Source organism: Neovison vison, chromosome 2, assembly GCF_020171115.1.
Source record: "Neovison vison isolate M4711 chromosome 2, ASM_NN_V1, whole genome shotgun sequence".
NCBI classification, from domain to species: domain Eukaryota; kingdom Metazoa; phylum Chordata; class Mammalia; order Carnivora; family Mustelidae; genus Neogale; species Neogale vison.
This window is the reverse complement of record NC_058092.1, coordinates 3,693,911-3,710,909: the sequence shown is the minus strand read 5'-3', so window position 1 is coordinate 3,710,909 and position 16,999 is coordinate 3,693,911. Positions and strand designations below refer to the sequence as shown.

The window sequence follows — 16,999 nt, the reverse complement described above, 5'->3', positions numbered from 1 at the left end:
TGAGTCTGGGGGCGGGCAGAGGCGCCTCGGGCTGTGGGCTCCTGCACTGGTGGCTCACGTTTGCTGCTTCTTGGGAATTGTGCTCAGCCGTGGCAACCTGAGCACGCGTTTGAGGACTCCCCACACCCGGGGGGAGGGCATGTTGGGGTGGATAGCCCAGAGAAGGCCGTGCCTTGTGAGGAAACCCACAGCAGCCTAGAAAATGCCCAGAGGCCAGCGGTTCTTGGAGTTGCCTGTCACTTGCCGGGACGCATTTCTCTGGGCGCCCTCTGATCCGGAAATGCCTGGGGCGGCCGTTACAGTTTCTTCTCTCTGCTTGCCTCTTCCCTGGGAGCCTCTGCCCTTCGGCCCAGGGGCTGACCCTGCGTGCCCTATGCTTTCCTAGGGGGGCGTTCCGCTGGACGGCAGCACGCTGGAGATCTTGGAGCGCCGCCTGTGCGTGGGCGTGCACAACGGTCTGGGCTTCGTGCAGAGGCCGCAGGTGGTGGTGCTGGTGCCCGAGCTGGACGTGGCCTTGACGCGCTCTGCCAGTTTCAGCAGGAAAGTCGGCTCCTCCTCCAAGGCCAGGTATGCTCGCCAGGGTGTGAGGTGTAGCCCCGTGGATCAGGGAGGTACGAGGGTGCATGTAGCTGGGGTTTGAAGTGTGGTGGAGCTGTTTTTGCATGGGAAGCGTGCACTCGTCCGCCGGGGCTTCTGCCCTGGTGCCTCTGTTTCCTCTTGCTGACTTCTGCGCCTTAGGAGCAGACCTCAGTGATGTCCCATTGGAAAAGTCCTGGTGTGTGCTGTGACAGTTTGGAGTTAGCGTGACAGGTGCCTCCCGCTGTGGCTGCTTGAGGTCTGAGGAGACCCCGGCATGCTTTCTCACCGGGCCTGCGAGCAGGGTCACAGATGGTGGGGAACCAGCAGGCAGGAAATTCTGTCGTTCTGTTCAGTCCTGTGTTCCCAAGTCAGAGTCAGAGAGCGCTCCGAGGGGTGCCCCGTGTGAAGCCGGCAGAGACTGGCCCTGGGGGACGAGCCTCCCTGGAGACCTGGCCATATTGGCCGTCCTCCTGACATAAGCTCTGGCGATTTGGAGCGAGTGATTAAGGCATCTAGAAAGGCTCTGGTTTGGAAGCTACCTTGGGGGCTGGACACACAGCAGAGCTCAGCGGCATCGTTGTGGGCACGGACAGCATCCCGCGGCGGGTAGAGGGCAGTGGGAGCCCTGCCTGACCTGCCCCTGTCCTTGTTCTTGACACAGCTCTGGAAACCAGGCTCTGGTTTTGAGAAGCCGCCTCCGACTCCCTGAGATGGTCCGTGACCCTGCGTTTGCCATCGTCTTTCAGCTGGAGTACGTGTTCAACAGCCCTTCCGGAGTGGATGGCAAGGTGAGTAGGGCTCTGGGCTCTGTGCCCTGAGGAGAAACAAAGTCGCCGCTAACGTCGTTTCTGTTAAATAACTTAGTGCAATTACCATCAGCTGTGTGGACAGCACGTGCGGCACGGGCTCACGGAAACGGCTTCTTCCTCGTCGTAGAGCTTTGTCACAGTCATTTCCTGTCTTTCTGGTCACAGCCTGTTCTGCTGACTGACGGTAATCAGTAGCTCCGTAGGCACGCATGATAGCCTTGATTCACAAATATTGCATCGATAAGTGTTTAAAGAATGAGTCTACTTTAATGTAGTTTTCATATGATCCTTAGTAAAACTTGAATCTGCACAAGTGATCCATGTTTTCTTACTGTGACCTTGGTGTGTCTGTATCATAACCAAGTGAGAGTCTGTACGGTTCACTTGGAAGAAGACAGAAGACCCTTGAGTGACACAGGTTTGAACTGTGCAGGGCCATTACAACCAAAAAAGATTTTTTTGGTAAATATAGTATGTAAGTGTGTTTTTTTCTTATATTTTCCTTAATGGCATTTTCTTTCTTCCAGTTGGTTTTATTATAAGAACACAGCATATAACACTTACTACTTACGAAACGTGTTCGTCGACTGTTCCTGCTACTGGCCAGTCTCCTGGCCAGACTGTAGCTGTTACGAGTTACGTTTTTGGAGGAGTCGAAAGTTACTGCAGGCTTTGGATGGCGCGGGGGGGTTGGAGTCCCTCCGCCCCATGTTACTTGGGACTCAGCATGTAGCACAGAGGCAACGTTCACATCACTGATGGGGCTGCTTTGGAAACTTCAAATCAGGCTGTACTTAAGATTTGGTCTTCTGTTTGCAAAAGCAGATGTCAATTTAACATGTCGATTTGAAATAAAAGGATGACAAGGCGCCTGCCCCGAGGACCGGTTGGCCAGCGTCGTGGCGCCGCTGCTGGAGGGCCAGGGCTGAGGACGGTCTTGGGGCAGCCTTAGGAGGGGGAAGGCGGTGCCAAGCGGAGGTGCTGGTTTGTGTTCTCATCTGCCCTCTGCCGTGCACAGCTCAGGGCGGCACAATCCGGAGTCCCGGGCAGGTGAGCAGATCCAGGGGCAGCCGTCCTGACTGTGCCCGAACAGGCGGCCGCCATCGTTGCTGTCAAGCTGTCGTTTGCAGCTCCGCGCGTCTTTATTTACTGCCGACAAGCAGCCGATGCCGCTGTGTGAGCGCGTGTGGCGGCATAGGGTGGGCGCCCCGGGCTTGAGGGGGACAGTATCAGGAGGGAGGGACTCCGGGGCCGGCACCCAGGGCTGCCCGGGGAAGGAGACAGGGAGGAGTTGGCCCAGCTGCCTGTGGGCCTGGCGCCCCTGGGTCTCGCGTACGTGTAGAGTTCGTTCCCCCCGAACGCTAGGTTACAGTTTGCCCACAGTTACGGGGTCTGTACATGGAAACTGATGTGTCACGTGACGCTCTGTTATTTGTTAGCCCTTCCTGGAAACGCTTACCCAGTGCAGGTGGCTTTGCCACGTGTTGCCGCTTCATGGAGCTTTTGGCAGGCGGCGTGTAATGGCTCATCGGTTCTCCGTGGCGTGGAGGTCTCTCCTGACACAGGATGCTGGATGCCGTGGTGTGGCCATCGGTTGTGCTTTCTTCAGTGCAGCCGCGAGGGGGTGGTCCGCACAGACGCCTGCTGTGTGCGTGGAGCAGCAGGGGGCCGCGCACCCCGGGGTTAGGCCTGAGTCGGACGGGTGTCCACGTTGGAGGGGAGGGCGCAGGGGCGCTCCTGGCCCTTGTCCTTCCCCAGGAGTATCCGTGAGTCGGGGGTGTGGCCTGGGGTGCGGGGGACAGCCGCAGCCAGCACGGCCCGGGTTCCTCTGCGGGCGGTCACGGAGCACGTGCTTCACTGGCCTCCTGCCTCCGCGCCTCCATCTCCCTTCCTGTCCCTGTGAGAGAGCTTCCCCCGGTGGGCACTTCACAGGTAAACTGAGGCCGACTGCATAGGAAAATGAACCAGCTAGCTCAGCCAGCCGCGTGCACAGGCCTGTTTGGTCCACACCATCTCCTACAACCCGTTCTGATTTATTTTGAGGCAAATTCCAGTCGTTGTCTGCTGTGATGGCTGTGGACGTTGTGGCACGTATGATCTTTTCTTCTTTTAACTTTTTTATTATGGAAAATTTCAAATATGAAGGGAGAGAGAAGCCTGGACCTGGTGGGGTACCTGCCTCCGCTCCTCCGCCCCTGTCCCTTGGCCCCTGTCACTCGGTCCTTGACAGCCCGTCGCTGCCTCTGTGAGCGGTCCACACGTGTCCCCGGACGATGGGGCTGCTGCCGCAGTGCCCTGGTCGCACCAGAAGACCGAGGCAGATTGTCCGCTGCCGCCCAGTGTCCAGTAGGCCTGCGCACCCATTTCTCAAGTACTCGACAGAATCAGAAGTAGAAGAGCCCAAAACAGAAATGTGTTTTTCTTTGCGAAATGATTTCTGGGCCAGGTCTTCCGCACAAGGGGAGCCGTTGCGTTCTCCCTCACGGACGCCGCCTCTGTTGCCGAGACCTGTTCTCAAGATGTGTTCCTTAGGTCTCGTGTCCTATGGCTGGTGCGTGAAGTAACAGAACGGGCCTGTGGCACCGGCGTGTCAGACCAGGAGCCGGAGGCTTCTGTCTCCGGAGGCCCCTTGTGAGGCTCGTCCCTGCAAGTGGCAGATGGGGAGAAACCGTCGGGCTGAGAGGGTTTCCAGTTTCCGAGTTTCCAGTCACCTGAGTCCGAGAGCAGTTTCTGGGTCCTGAGTATTTTGGTAGTCATGCAAAACAGACTAGAAAGACTGAGAAGACATGCTCCTTGTTGGTAATCTGTTGTGAAGTCTGCACACCTTTTAGAACAGCTAAAGCCCTTTGTAGTTTGTCTCTGGCTTCGCTGCCAAGAGCCAAAGGAAGCACTTCTCCCCTCTGGGAGGTGGGGTGCGTGGGGGCAGTGTGCCCGCGTGTGGGGGCAGTGTGCCCATATCGGGCGGCCTGTTTGCAGAGAGGTGTGGGCTCCCTTAGTGCTGGCTGATGGTAACGTTGACAAAGCAGACGCCCTCGATCGTGAGAGAATGACAGAATGAAGGCAGCTGTGAAAACAACCAGACCCAGAGTCTTCGGTGCATTTTTAGATGAGAAATAAGTGCAGATCCCCAGGGGCCTGCCAGGGGATAACACAGTCCTTTTTGTGGAGTCACATAGCAAAATAACTTCCAGATCTCTAGAAGGTAAATGTTAGCTAATCTATTATTTATGTATGTTCTAATGTTCTCTGACAAAACAAGCCCATATAACAAAGATCAGAGTGTTTGCCAGGTGCCTGGTCCTCAGAGCTGAGTATTTTGATGTTCTTTATTTGGCACATGAATATTATGCCTGATTTATTCTGAAAATGATGTACATTTCAACATTTAGAACTTGGAAATATAAAAGTCTTGAGGGTTTTCTGGAGTTTTTTGAGGCTAACCTGGCTGGTCCCCTGGAGCATGGCAGCCTCCAGACCGCGTGGCCACCTTTCCACCTGCTCAGCCCAGGCTCTGGCCTCATCTCCTGGAGCCAGCGGGGCTGCGTGCCCCCGCACATGTGGGTGGACGCTGACGGAGAGGGGGTCTGCGGCCGAGTCTTCTGCTTTGTCCTGAATGTTGGGCTCCCCTTACGGCTTTAGGAAAGATATCAACTTACTTTTTGAAAATTGTTTTTTTGGTTTGCTTTTTCAAAAATATTTTATTTTACTAAGAAATTCACACAGCCTAAAACAGTTTTACAGGGTATAGTGCAGCGGCTTTCTCACTTTTTTCCCCCTGATGTCTTTTCTTTCTCGTGGAAACAACGCACGTATCACAAACTTTTCCATCTTAACTCTTCTCGAGCACACAGTTCTGTGGCATCGAGCGTGTTCTCATGTGTTGTGGGGCCGTCACCTCGTCCATCCCCAGAAGGCACGTCCTGTGAAATCGTACAGTATTTGTCCTTTCGTGGCTGGTTTCTTTCACTCGGACTTACGTGCTCAGGGCCCTTCCACCGTGTGCCGTGTTGGAGAACTACCCTCCTTCTCAAGGCTGCAGACGGCTGTCCCGCGCGTCACAGTTCTGCGCGTCTGGCCGTCGGTGGCTGGGCCAGAGCGGCTTCCCCATCCCGGACGCTGTGGATAACACTAACACGGACACGTGCACACACGTATCCCTTCGAGACCCTCCACTCGGCCCTCCTGGGCAGCGGAAGCAGAATTGTTGGCTCGTGTGGTCATTGTATTTTCCGTGGTTTGAGGAGCCCCACGCTGGTTTACACAGCGGCCACGTCCGTTCACGTTCCCACCGACTGCGCGAGGGTTCTGCTTCCTGTGCAGCCTCGCCAGCCCTCGCCGTTTGGCTTTGTTGAAAACGATGTGTGAATGGGGTGAGATGGTGTCGCGCTGTGGTTTGGATTTGTCTCCGTGGCGGTCAGTGCTGCCGCGCACCTTGTCGCCAGCTTGCTGGCCTGTATCTTCGTTGGGGGAGTGTCTGCCCGAGTCCTTTGCCTGGTTTTGGGCCGGGTGGTTTGTTGTTTGTTGCAGGGTTCAGGACTGCTCTCCGTGTTCTGGGTGTTACTCTTTTATCAGGTAATGTGGTTTGCAAATTTCTTTTTTCATGTCACTGTGGATGGGCTTCTCCAGCTAATTAATAAAGCGCTCTACACGCTCTGGGGCAAGGCTTTGTGGACACACGTTTTCACTTCTTGTTGCCGAGGGCCGTGGGACCATGTTCCGGGTCCTCGGTAGATCCACGCTGCCTTTCCAAGCACAGCCTTTTTCTCCTAAGTGTTTGCGCGGCGGCTGTCTGTGAAGGACGGCTGCTCCACGCCTCACCAGCTTCTGGTTTTGTCTGTCTGTTTAGCTTCAGCCTTTCTCCTGGTGTGAACATGGTTTTAATTTGCCTTTCCCTGATGACCAGGCATGAGTATGTGTTCCGTGCTTGTCGGCCTTCCCTACTCGTCCTTCATGATGTGTCCAGGCCATTGTTTTGGTTTGTGTGTCTTTTTATTATTGGGTAGATGGGAGTTCCTTTCATATATTTTTGCCATAAATCTTGCACCAAATGCATAGTTTGCGAATATTTTTCCGCAACCTCTCACTTGCCTTTCCATATTCTTAATGTTATTCTTGAAGAAAAGAAAAGGCATAGTAGGACTTTGCATAATTTCTTTAAAAACACTTTGTTTGGGCACGATTTCAGACTTACAGACAAGTTACAGAAATAGCGGGACTACTGGTCTACGCCTCGCCAGATGCACGGGTTCATACCCGCCACATCGATTTGTCTCGACTTGCTGGTTCGTGTCTGCTTTTCTGTGTCCTACGTATGCACGCGCAGGTCCACGTGTGTATTTTTTGTGAACTCTCGGAGCGATTGCAGACATTGTGGCCCCTGACCCCAGATGCTTCCACGTGCATTTCCGAAGGCGGGGTGCCCTTCCGTTGGGTGCAGACCGCAGCCTGCCGGGCTCAGCAGCGAGTGGGGCCGTAATCTCCACTGTAGTCCGGGCCTGCTGGTGACCCTGCGTGTCCCTGATGGCCTTGCTTTCCAGGGCAGGGCACGAGGTGGTAGAGTTCCTGCCTCTGGGGCCGCCTCTGGTCTGGAGCAGCTCCATAGCCTTTCTTTGGCTTTCCTGATTTTTTTTTTTTATAGGAATAGTTTCCTTCCTTTTAGAAATTAATTTTTTTTTTTTAAAGTTTCAGAGGTAGTCAGTGATTCATCGGTTGCCTATAACACCCAGTGCCCATCACAGCACGTGCTTCCTCTTTGCCCATCACCCAGTTACCCCTCCCCTTGCCCCTCCCCTCCAGCAGCCCGCAGTTTGTTTCCTATGGCTAAGAGTCTCTTAGGGTTTGTCTCCGTCTCTGATTTTGTCTTATTTTATTTTTCCCTCCCTTCCCCTGTGAAACTCTGTCTTGTTTCTTAAATTCCACATATGAGTGAGATCATACGATAATTGTCTTTTTCTGACTGACTTATTTCACTCAGCACATCCTTGTCAATGCAAATGGTGGGTATCCATCCTTTCTGACGGCTGACTTTCCCCTCTGTGTATGTATGGACCGCGTCTTCTTCATCCATTCATCTGTTGATGGACACCTAGATCTTTTTCGGATTTGGCTGTTGTGGACTTCACTGCTATAAACATTCGGGTACACGTGCCCCTTGGGATAACGACATTTGTATCTTTAGGGTAAATACCCAGTAGTGCAGTTGCTGGGTCGTAGGGTAGCTCTATTTTCAACTTTCTGAGGAACCTCCATGCTGTTTTCTGGAGAGGCTGCACCAGCTTGCATTCCCAGCAACAGTGTGGAAGGGTTCCCCTTTCTCCACATCCTCACCAACATCTGTTGTTTCCTGACGTGTTAATTTTAGCCATTCTGACTGGTGTGAGGTGGGATCTCACTGTGTTTTTGATTTGTATTTCCCTGATGCCAAGTGATGTGAGCACTTTTTCATGTGTCTGTTGGCCATCTGGATGTCTTCTTTGCAGAAATGTCTGCTCATGTCCTCTGCCCATTTCTTGACTGGACTGTTTTTTTGGTTTTTGGTAAGTTCTGTATAGATTTTGGTAGAAACATTTGAAAGCGTGTGTTCCTCCTGTTGGATTTGGTGAAGGTTCCTCCTGATGGAGTCGGCGTCTGCGTCCCAGCTGGGACACAGCAGTGGGGCGGGTGTGTCCCTCAGGGTCCCCCGTCAGAGGGGTGTGCTGTCCCTCCGGTCCAGTGGGCCTGCTTAGTTTGGTCAGGTGTTGTGTGATGTCGCCCCTGGACGGTTACTGGTTTTGCCCTTGCGGCTAGTAGGCAGTCTGTGGGGAGACCCTGGAAGGCCCTCCCCTAACCGTCCCTGGTTGGCCTCCATTGCCGCCTCTCTCAGAGTGAGGATTCCAGCTCCACGTTGGGATAGACTCAAGGACATCTTTATAAAAACAACCAAAAAAGAGGGCGCCTGGGTGGCTCAGTGGGTTAAGCCTCTGCCTTCGGCTCAGGTCATGGTCTCAGGGTCCTGGGATGGAGCCCCGCATCGGGCTCTCTGCTCAGCAGGGAGCTGCTTCCTCCTCTCTCTCTGCCTGCCTCTCTGCCTGCTTGTGATCTCGCTCTGTCAAATAAATAAATAAAATCTTAAAAAAAAAAAAAACAACCAAAAAAGAAAAATAAACTGCTCTCCCTGATTATTTTAGTGCTCAGATTGCCCCAGAGCTGTCCACAGTCCTTCCAGGCTGTGTCCTTGTGACGTCCTCTGTCATGTTGGTTTCTTACATTCTGGCGGAGCGAGATGCCCCGGGCTCAGCTGACATCCTCCCCGCTCCAGCCCCGACATCAGTCGTCCTGGGAGGAGCTGTGGTTTCCCACCTCTGCCTTGTACTCAATAAACTTTTTCTTTGAGAAAAGTTTCAGATTTATGGAAAAACTGTGTAGATGATATGAGATCCCACGCACCGGTCCCCAGTTCCGTTGCTGTTAGCCCCATTACTGCGGCACATCTGTCACAACTGATGAAGCAGTATTAATAAATGGTTACCAACTTAAGTCCGTGGTTTAGTTGAATTTCCTTCCCTAAAGTCCTTCTCTGTTCCAGGAGCCGACCTGGGATGCCACACGTCAGGTAGTCATCGGGTCTTATGCGCCTCTGGACTGTGACAGTTTCTCAGATTTTCCTTGTTTTTGATGAGCCCTGGTTCTTTTTTTTCATTTATTTTGATTTCTTAATTTACAAAAAAGATGTCTGTATGTATTTGAGAGAGAGAGGTGGGAGGAGGGGCAGAGGGAAAGAGTCTCCGGCAGACTCCCCTCTGAGCACGGAGCCTGATGTGGGCCAGGTCCCGGGATCCTGAGATCGTGCCCTGAGTCACAATCAAGAGCAGGTTTCTTTTTTTTTTTTTTTTAAAGATTTTATTTATTTATTTGACAGAGAGAGATCACAGGCAGGCAGAGAGGCAGGCAGAGAGAGAGGAGGAAGCAGGCTCCTCGCCGAGGAGAGAGCCCGATGCGGAGCTCGATCCCAGGACCCTGAGATCATGACCCGAGCCGAAGACAGAGGCTTTAACCCACTGAGCCACCCAGGCGCCCCCAAGAGCAGGTTTCTTAACTGCCTGAGTCACCTGGGCGGTCCAGCCCTGGTTCCTTTAAAGGGGATGTGTCCATGTCCGGATCTGGGTGCTAGGTGTGTCTTCGTCCCCCAGCTCTGGTTTCGGTGGACAGAGCTGGGAAACTCACCTGTGGAGACACACAGGCACACATATGTGCACATGTGAGCACACACGTGTACACACTCCGTGTGCACAGACCTGGCTTAGGCCTGGAGTTCTTGCCGATCGCCGGCCATCTGGCAGGGCTCTCCAGCCTCCTTCGGCATGTGGCCCTCCCTCCTTCCCCGCACGTCAGCCCCTGTGCAGGCTCACTCCACCAACACTGCCGAGAGAGGCGGGTCTCCCAGCCCGAGTTCAGGACTCTGGAAGAGTCTCGGAGCCCGTCGGCCTTGCCCCGGCAGGGTGGCCGTGCTGCTCACTCTGGCCACACTTCAGCTGTGTGGTTATTTCCCCTCCTGTCCTTAGTGATTTAGTTTTCATTTGTGAATGTGTAGCACACTTATATGCTTCTAAAAGTAAAAGTTCTTCCAAGAGGTGGTTTCGGAAGACCATTGCTCCCTCTGTGTCCCGGTCGCTTCCGCTGCCCCAGCCCCAGGTGGGGACCAGGGCCGTCGCTCCCGGGCTGCTGTGCGTGGGTGGGCGCAAGGGGATATGCGTGTGTGTTCTTGGCTCCCGTTCAGCGTGCGGGGGGCTGACTCCGCGTGTGTCCCTGCTGTCACACCAGGCTGGCCACAGATCGCTTCGCCCTCCTCCAGCTGCCTTCACTCCCTCATGCCGCGCGGTTCATGGTTTCCCCGCGTTTGCAGAGCTCGGCCGTTGGTGGGGCCTCGCCGCTGGACGCGGTGCAGGGGCTGCCGCTGTGTACTTGCCGGCCTCGTGCCACGCACCCAGGAGGGCTTGCTGGACCGAGGGCCGGGGTGGCCCTTGCCGGCCGATGGTGTTTCGGGCTCTGGGGTCTGCTGCTCGGGGCGGGGGCGAAGCGGCATTGCGGTGAGTGACCGTGTGGCGGTTTGTGGGTCGTCTGGTCCCCGCCTTCACCCGCCTTCCTGGCGTGCGCTCGCAGGTCCTCCTCACGTGCTGTGCTCTCGGCGTGTGTGCGGAGGCCTTCTCCCTCCCACTTGGCCGTCCGCCTTTTCACCCACACGCCTGTTTCTGGCCACACCTCCTCTGCTCTGGCGGCTGTGATGAAATGCCTGTGAGCTCAGATGCGTAGCCCTCCCGGCTCTGGGCCTGAAGTCCAAGGTCACGGGGCTGCAGGTTTCGTTCCTGGTGAGGCCAGACCTTACAGCCGTTGCCCTGGTGTGTGTGTGCACGTGTGTGTGCATTGCATGTGTGTATGCGTGTGTGTATGTGTGTTGACCTGTGGGGGACCAGCCCTGAGGACTGGAGGGCCGTGCCCGCAGGAAGGACATCAGGCCACCACGCCTGAGCCCTGTCATCAAGGACACTGTCGGACCCAGGCAGAGAAGGGGAGAAGCAGAACAAGGCAAGGGGCAGGTTTTCCTGAGGAAGCAGGTGCACGTGCAAAGGCCACTGGGCTCTGCAGTCCATCTCTGGAGGCCCGGAGGCCACACGCCTGTCCCCCCTCTCCAGGCACAGCTCCAAGCTCAGGGCCGTTTTATCCTTGCTTCTCTAACTCACTGTCAAGTGATCACCTTTACTGCTGAGGACCAAAGTGCTATGACCTTTTTAGCCAGGATGAAGCACTGTCCCACGTTATGTTGCTTTCTTCAGACCACACTCCCGTTCGTCACCGCTTGTGCGTATGTTTGCACGTGCTCCGCTCAGTAGAATGAAACGACTCTACCTTCTGTCAAATGATTGCTGTGCCTTTAGATGGCACGTACTGTCATACACGGGCAGGTTAAGTGAGTAATTATGTGTCGCTGGGTTTCCTTTTGCACCGCGAGTGTGTAGGAAGGAAATCAGCCTGCAGCCGCCGCCACGTTCCCTGTCCGTCTGCTTTACAAGCGGCTCCGGCGTCTAACTCACCGCTGTCTGGAAGGACGACTTCGGGCTCTGATGCCCGTCCCGTGAGTCTTTGCTTTGTGCGGTGGCATCACCCGGGCCCTGGGTGCCTGTCTCTCTCCTGACCCTTCACCTGGCAGGCTCTCGGGCCTTGTGCAGTGCGCCACAGTGGCCAGGGACCCAGTATTCTTTACGGAGACCGCTGGGACCCGAGTAACCTGGAGCTGGCCTTGTTCCTTGCTGGCCGTTGCGCTCTGGCTGCTCTCACGTGCCCGTCAGTCGTGTGGGCAGATGCCTGCCCCTCTGCAGGACGGGCCTCGGTCCCCGCTGCTCGCCCTGGTGGTGGGCGTTCTTGGATGTGCCTGCACCCAGCCCGGGGCTGGCTTCCGTCCGGAGGCTTCAGGGGAGGATCCCTGCTGCCTCTCGCAGGTTTTGGCAGCTGCGGTCTCCCCTGGGCTCACAGCCGTGTCGCTGCAGCTTCTGCCTGCGCGTGGTCTCCTCTGCCTCTCAGTCTCCACTCTCTGTCTGTCCTGCTTTGTCAGGACACTGGTCATTGGATTTGGGGCTCACCTGGATAATCTAGATCTCCTAATCTCATAAGACTTAGTTACATCGGTATGGACCCTTTTTCCAAATCACGTCACAGCTGCCGCGTCCAGGGCTTAGGCTGGAGACCTGCCTTTCTGACGCTGCGTGGAGCCCCCACGGGGAGCCGGGTTACAGCGTTCCCATCAGGGCTGTCTGTTGGGCTCTGCTCGGGGCATGTGGTGTGGCCCTTCTGTTCCCCAAACCCAGCTTACGCTCCAGTGTGCTCCTTCAGCCTCTTGTTTGCTGTTATCATTAAAAGTCTAAACGGGGAACAATTCAATGGTTTTCTCTCCTCCCACCTTTTTTTTTTCGTGAATGCAAACCCAGCTGGACGGGAGAAGATGTTATGAAGTAACTGACTTTATCTCAACCACTAGACTTCACCGGCAGGAGGAGCCTTGTCACGCTGACCAGTCAAATACGTGCTTGGATGCACCTGACCTCCTCAGAGCTGGGCACCAGGCTGGGGGGATCCGAGGCGCAGGGCTGGGCAGGTTCTCACCTGCAAGTGTCAGCCCGGCCTGGTGGAAGAGAGCACAGGCTAAGATATGGCACCTGCATTGCCCACGAGCCCTAACTGTTGCCGAAATCTTTGCAAAGGAATTATCAGTGACTCACGCACCGTCTCCTCTTGTTGGAGCTGTTAGAGATGAAGGGGAGGCGGATATGTGTGTAACCCACAGGTACTCCGCATGGGGAGGGCTGTTAGCAATTGAGAACTAGGAAACCAAAGGAACTGTGAAATTGGAAGACTATGTATCAGAATCACCTACTTTGAAAGATTAAACTAGAAGGACTGCCACAAACAGCATGACAACTTGGACGCATATTTTACTTTTGATCCCGTAATAACCTGGGTCTTTTTAAAAAAAATATTTTATTTATTTATTTGACAGAGATCACAGGTAGGCAGAGAGGCAGGTGGGGTTGGGGAAGCAGCTCCCCACCAAGCAGAGAGCCTGATGCGGGCTCAGTCCCGGGACCCTGGGATCATGACCCGAGCCGAAGGCAGAGGCTTTAACCCACTGAGCCACCCAGTCACCCCTAGCCTGGGTCTTCTAAGGAGATGGCTGTGTACAAAAGTCGTCTAGCGATGTTGGAATTTGCAGAGTGTTTTTTAGTGGCCAGTTTCGCTAATACAATTATAGTGATTTTTTTAAAAAAATTTATTTATTTGAGAGAACGAGCACGAGAGCTGCAGGTGTTTCGCAGCCGGAGCCGCCCGGTGCCCCCAGGATGTTGTTTTTGAAGAGCAATGGACTTAGAGTCCCCGGGTTGTCCTCTGACCGCTTGATGTCACCGCCGTCAGCTAGTGGGGGGGGGCGGCAGGGCTGTCTGCACACCTGATGCGTTTCGGACGTGCTGCGCAGGGTCACGCGCGTAGGCGTCTCCCTTTGCCAGTTCTTCGTGCCTCCAGGATGTTCTCAGTGAGCTGGCGGGTGGCCGGGGCAGAGGGGCGGTAGCCTAGCTCGTGATCGGAAGTTGGGCTCAGAACAGGCCCCACAGAGGTGAGGTTGGTCCACTTATGATGGGGCCTCAGGAAGAGACATTGATTCAGGGCCAGACGCTGACTCTGGACTCTTACCCCGTATGACTGAGGATGTGGTAGGACGGGGACTGTTGGGCAGAGGAACATTCTGGACAGCCTGACCGGGGTGAGACGAGTGTGCTTCCTTTTCCGTGCTGGGTGCTGTGCACACATCCCCTAGGCTACGGTGGGCCCAGCTGACTGTGGAGCCGTGTGCGTGGGGCTCCAGCCAGAGTCCTTCCGTGTGCGTGTGTGACGATGTCATGCGGACCTGAGTGCCGTCATGTCCTGGCTGTGACAAGCAGGCGGGGTCTCTTGGGAGCCCCATCTCCTCTGCCAGAGCCTGGCGATCTCCTGTGGCTTCCAACATGGCCCCCTCGGCAGGCCCCTGCGGGCCCCCCTCCGCTTTCCTCTCCTCGGGGACGATGCAGGCTTCCCTTCCTTCCAGGAGCGAACGCCCCTCCTTGTAGGCTCCCCTTGCCCATGGCCCAAATGGGGAGGGCTGCCTGGCTCAGCAGATGAGGCTGGTGGTCGAGACCACACGGGGTCACCCCATTCCTTTGCTGTCCCCATTGCGGAGGGGAGCAGACCGCTCGCTGCTGCCCATGAGGAGACATTAGGAGCGCTGTGCCTGTGCTCCAGGGACTGCCTACCGCCTTCAGGTTTTTGTCCTCCTGGTGTCCACCAGCACCAGGCAGCGGGCAGAGGCAGGGGTGCTCCTGCCCTGGGGCTGGACAGTTTCAGTGTGACTCTGGTTGGGGCCTGTGCCCTGGGGCTGGACAGTGCCTTCCTGGGCTCCCCGTCCGTCCCGCTTGCCGAGTGTCCCGTGGCCTCCAGCCCAGAGCGGGCCTTCCCGGAGCCCTGAGGAGCTGCCTCCTGCGGAGCCTGGGGCCCCCGCCTGTTGGGGGCTCGGCCAGAGCTGGGGTGTCTGACGGCGCCCGTTCCTGCCGCGAGTCTCACTGCCCAGCTGAGCAGGCGTTCCAGGCCTGGAGTGTGGCTTTATTTTTAATTTGGAGTGGACGCATGAAGGTGGTGCCATTAGAACACGCTGAGTCAAGCCCGAAGCCGCGTTTGAGAAAATGGCCTGTCCTCAATCCCGGCTTTTCCTTGGTGCCTTCATGGGCTTCACTTGCCCAGTAAAAGAGAAGGCGGAGGAAGGAAGGCACAGAAAATCGGGCCTGGCCGGTTTCCCAGGCACACACAGTCACATACGTGAAACGTACCGTTCGTTATGAGCAGAAGCGGGGCTGGAGAAAACACGCGGGAATGATCGCAGACGGAATGTCCGCGGGCACCTGCGTCGCCACTAACACCAGGTGTCATTCCCAGTGTTTTCCTCGTAGCGGTGAGCCGAGCAGGTGCGGGCGAGGGGCAGCGTGCTCACAGAGCCACACCGAGAGCCCCAGGGGAACAGGCAGGGTCAGCAGGGCGGTGTCGTCTTGAGAAGAGAGGCCGCTGCTCTAGGGAGATCCCTAGAGGAGAGCTTGGGGGGTGGGGGGTCTCAAGGTGGGCAGCTGCTCCCGTGCCCTCCGAGCTTCTGTGGCGTGCCCTCCTGCCCTGGTTCCTTCTGCGTGACCCTGCCTGGCTGCACTGCTCCCTCCTGACATCTGCAAGGTGGGTCTGGTGTAAGTCAGGCACCGACACCTTTTCCCTTGTAGGCGGCCTCCGTCCCCTCCCTGTCCGGCGTGGCGTGTATGCACACGATTCGCTGGGCTGTTTGGAACCCCGTGCTGGAAGCCGGCTCCGGGAAGGTGACCTTACCTCTGCAGGGTGGGATCCGGCCCAACCCTTCGCACCGTCTGGTCTATAAAGTGCCCCCGGCCAGCAGGAGCTCTGAAGAGGTAAGTGGTTCAGATGCTCTGTAAGTGTGAGACTTTGCCCCTGAGCTTCTGGCAAGTTCATACGTTTTCAAAACCAGAGGTTATGTCATGAGCAGATTTTTCTTTCTTTCTTTTTATTTTTTTATTTGATAGAGAGATAACACAAGTAGGCAGAGCGGCAGGCAGAGGGAGAGGAGGAAGCAGGTTCCCTGCTGAGCAGAGAGCCCGATGTGGGGTTCAATCCCAGGACCCTGAGACATGACCTGAGCCGAAGGCAGATGCTTAACCTGCTGAGCCACCCAGGCACCCCATGAGCAGAATTTTTTCATGTCATGGATGTGCCCTTAAGGGACGAGCGTAATTGCTGAGTCCCGGTCACCAGTGAACCAAGGCGGGTTTTATTTTGGGGCTTAGGACATCCCCGTTCACACATCAGTCTTGCAAGATGGCCCGAGAGCCTGTGACTTTCATTTGTACGCACTGTGCAAACAGGGTGCGCTTCTGTGCTGTGCGTGTACACGTGGGGGCTGGGCCTTGTGGGAGGCGGAGGCTGTGGTTGGTGCCGGGCACTGGGCGTCCAGCTGGGCTCGTCTCCATGACTGGTTTCTCGTGCCTGCTGGCCCCTAGCGCCTTCCAGCTTTGCACGGAGGGCAAGCCACAGCTGAAAATCCGTGTTTGGAATAAAGTTCTCTCTGAACCCTGGCGGAGAAGACAGGTAAAGGGGGCGGGGCCAGGGTGTGCGAGGGGTCTCCTCCCTCGGCCTCCCTGCCCGCTGACAGCCTTGCAGGATGCGTAGCAGGAACCCAGGGAGCTGCAGGTGTTGTGGGAAAGCGCTGCTGGTGACGGAAGCCCATCCTGATGCAGTGTCACCCTGTGTCGTCCCGTGTTTCCCAGTGTCACCCTGTGTCACACCATGTCACCCGGTGCTGCCCTGTGTGGCACGGGAGTGCTTGGACCTGCCCACGCTCCTGAACTGCCCGGCCTGTCTCAGCAGTGCGGCGAGTCTCATTTTTCTTAGGTGCAGGGACCGTCCCTGGCCCTCAGTGAGTCGTCCGTGTGCTGACTCTAACGACAAACGTTATTTTTGGTGTTGCTGTTTATGATGTGGGCAGTGCTCTGGGGACCTGGACGAGGAACGGCTGATTGTGCAGCTTTTCTCCTTATGGGGGTGTCTCGTTGTGGGACCCGTTTGCTGCGTTCCCCCACGGACGAGTCCGAGCCCTTAAATAAAACCGCCATTAGAGTCCTGAAGCCTCTCTCTCCCCGTCTTGGTATGTACATATGTATGTGTTTAAATAAATATTTATTTTATTTAATTTTAGCCTTGGCATGCCACGACGTTCCCTTCACTTTCTGAGTGCGTAAACCGTATTGGAGGATGTGGAGAGCTTGACTATCTCGAGGACAGAAATGTACCAAATACTGCCGTTTTTAACAAGGGATATCATTTCGAATTCTCAACCTCAGTGTTGCTCACAGTCCGGGCCGTAATTCTTTGCCGTGGGGATTGCCCCGCGCACCGGGGGACACTCATCCCCAGCTAGAGGTCCGTAGCTGGTGCGCACCTGTGACACCCTGAGCTGTCGGCAGACATCGCCAAACGTCTCCCGAGGGCGGAATTGCCCCTGGCTG

The 16,999-nt window shown here is 55.7% G+C and overlaps 1 protein-coding gene across 1 annotated transcript in view; it reads left to right on the top strand.

Moving 5' to 3' along the window:
• The window catches only part of NPHP4 (nephrocystin 4), a 105,713-nt gene that overhangs the window by 33,647 nt on the left and 55,067 nt on the right, over window positions 1-16,999 (top strand). Inside the window, exons 11-13 of the mRNA XM_044237000.1 lie at window positions 386-567; window positions 1,241-1,367; window positions 15,206-15,388. Coding sequence (XP_044092935.1) covers window positions 386-567; window positions 1,241-1,367; window positions 15,206-15,388 — 492 coding nt within the window. The remainder of the gene's footprint in view (window positions 1-385; window positions 568-1,240; window positions 1,368-15,205; window positions 15,389-16,999) is intronic.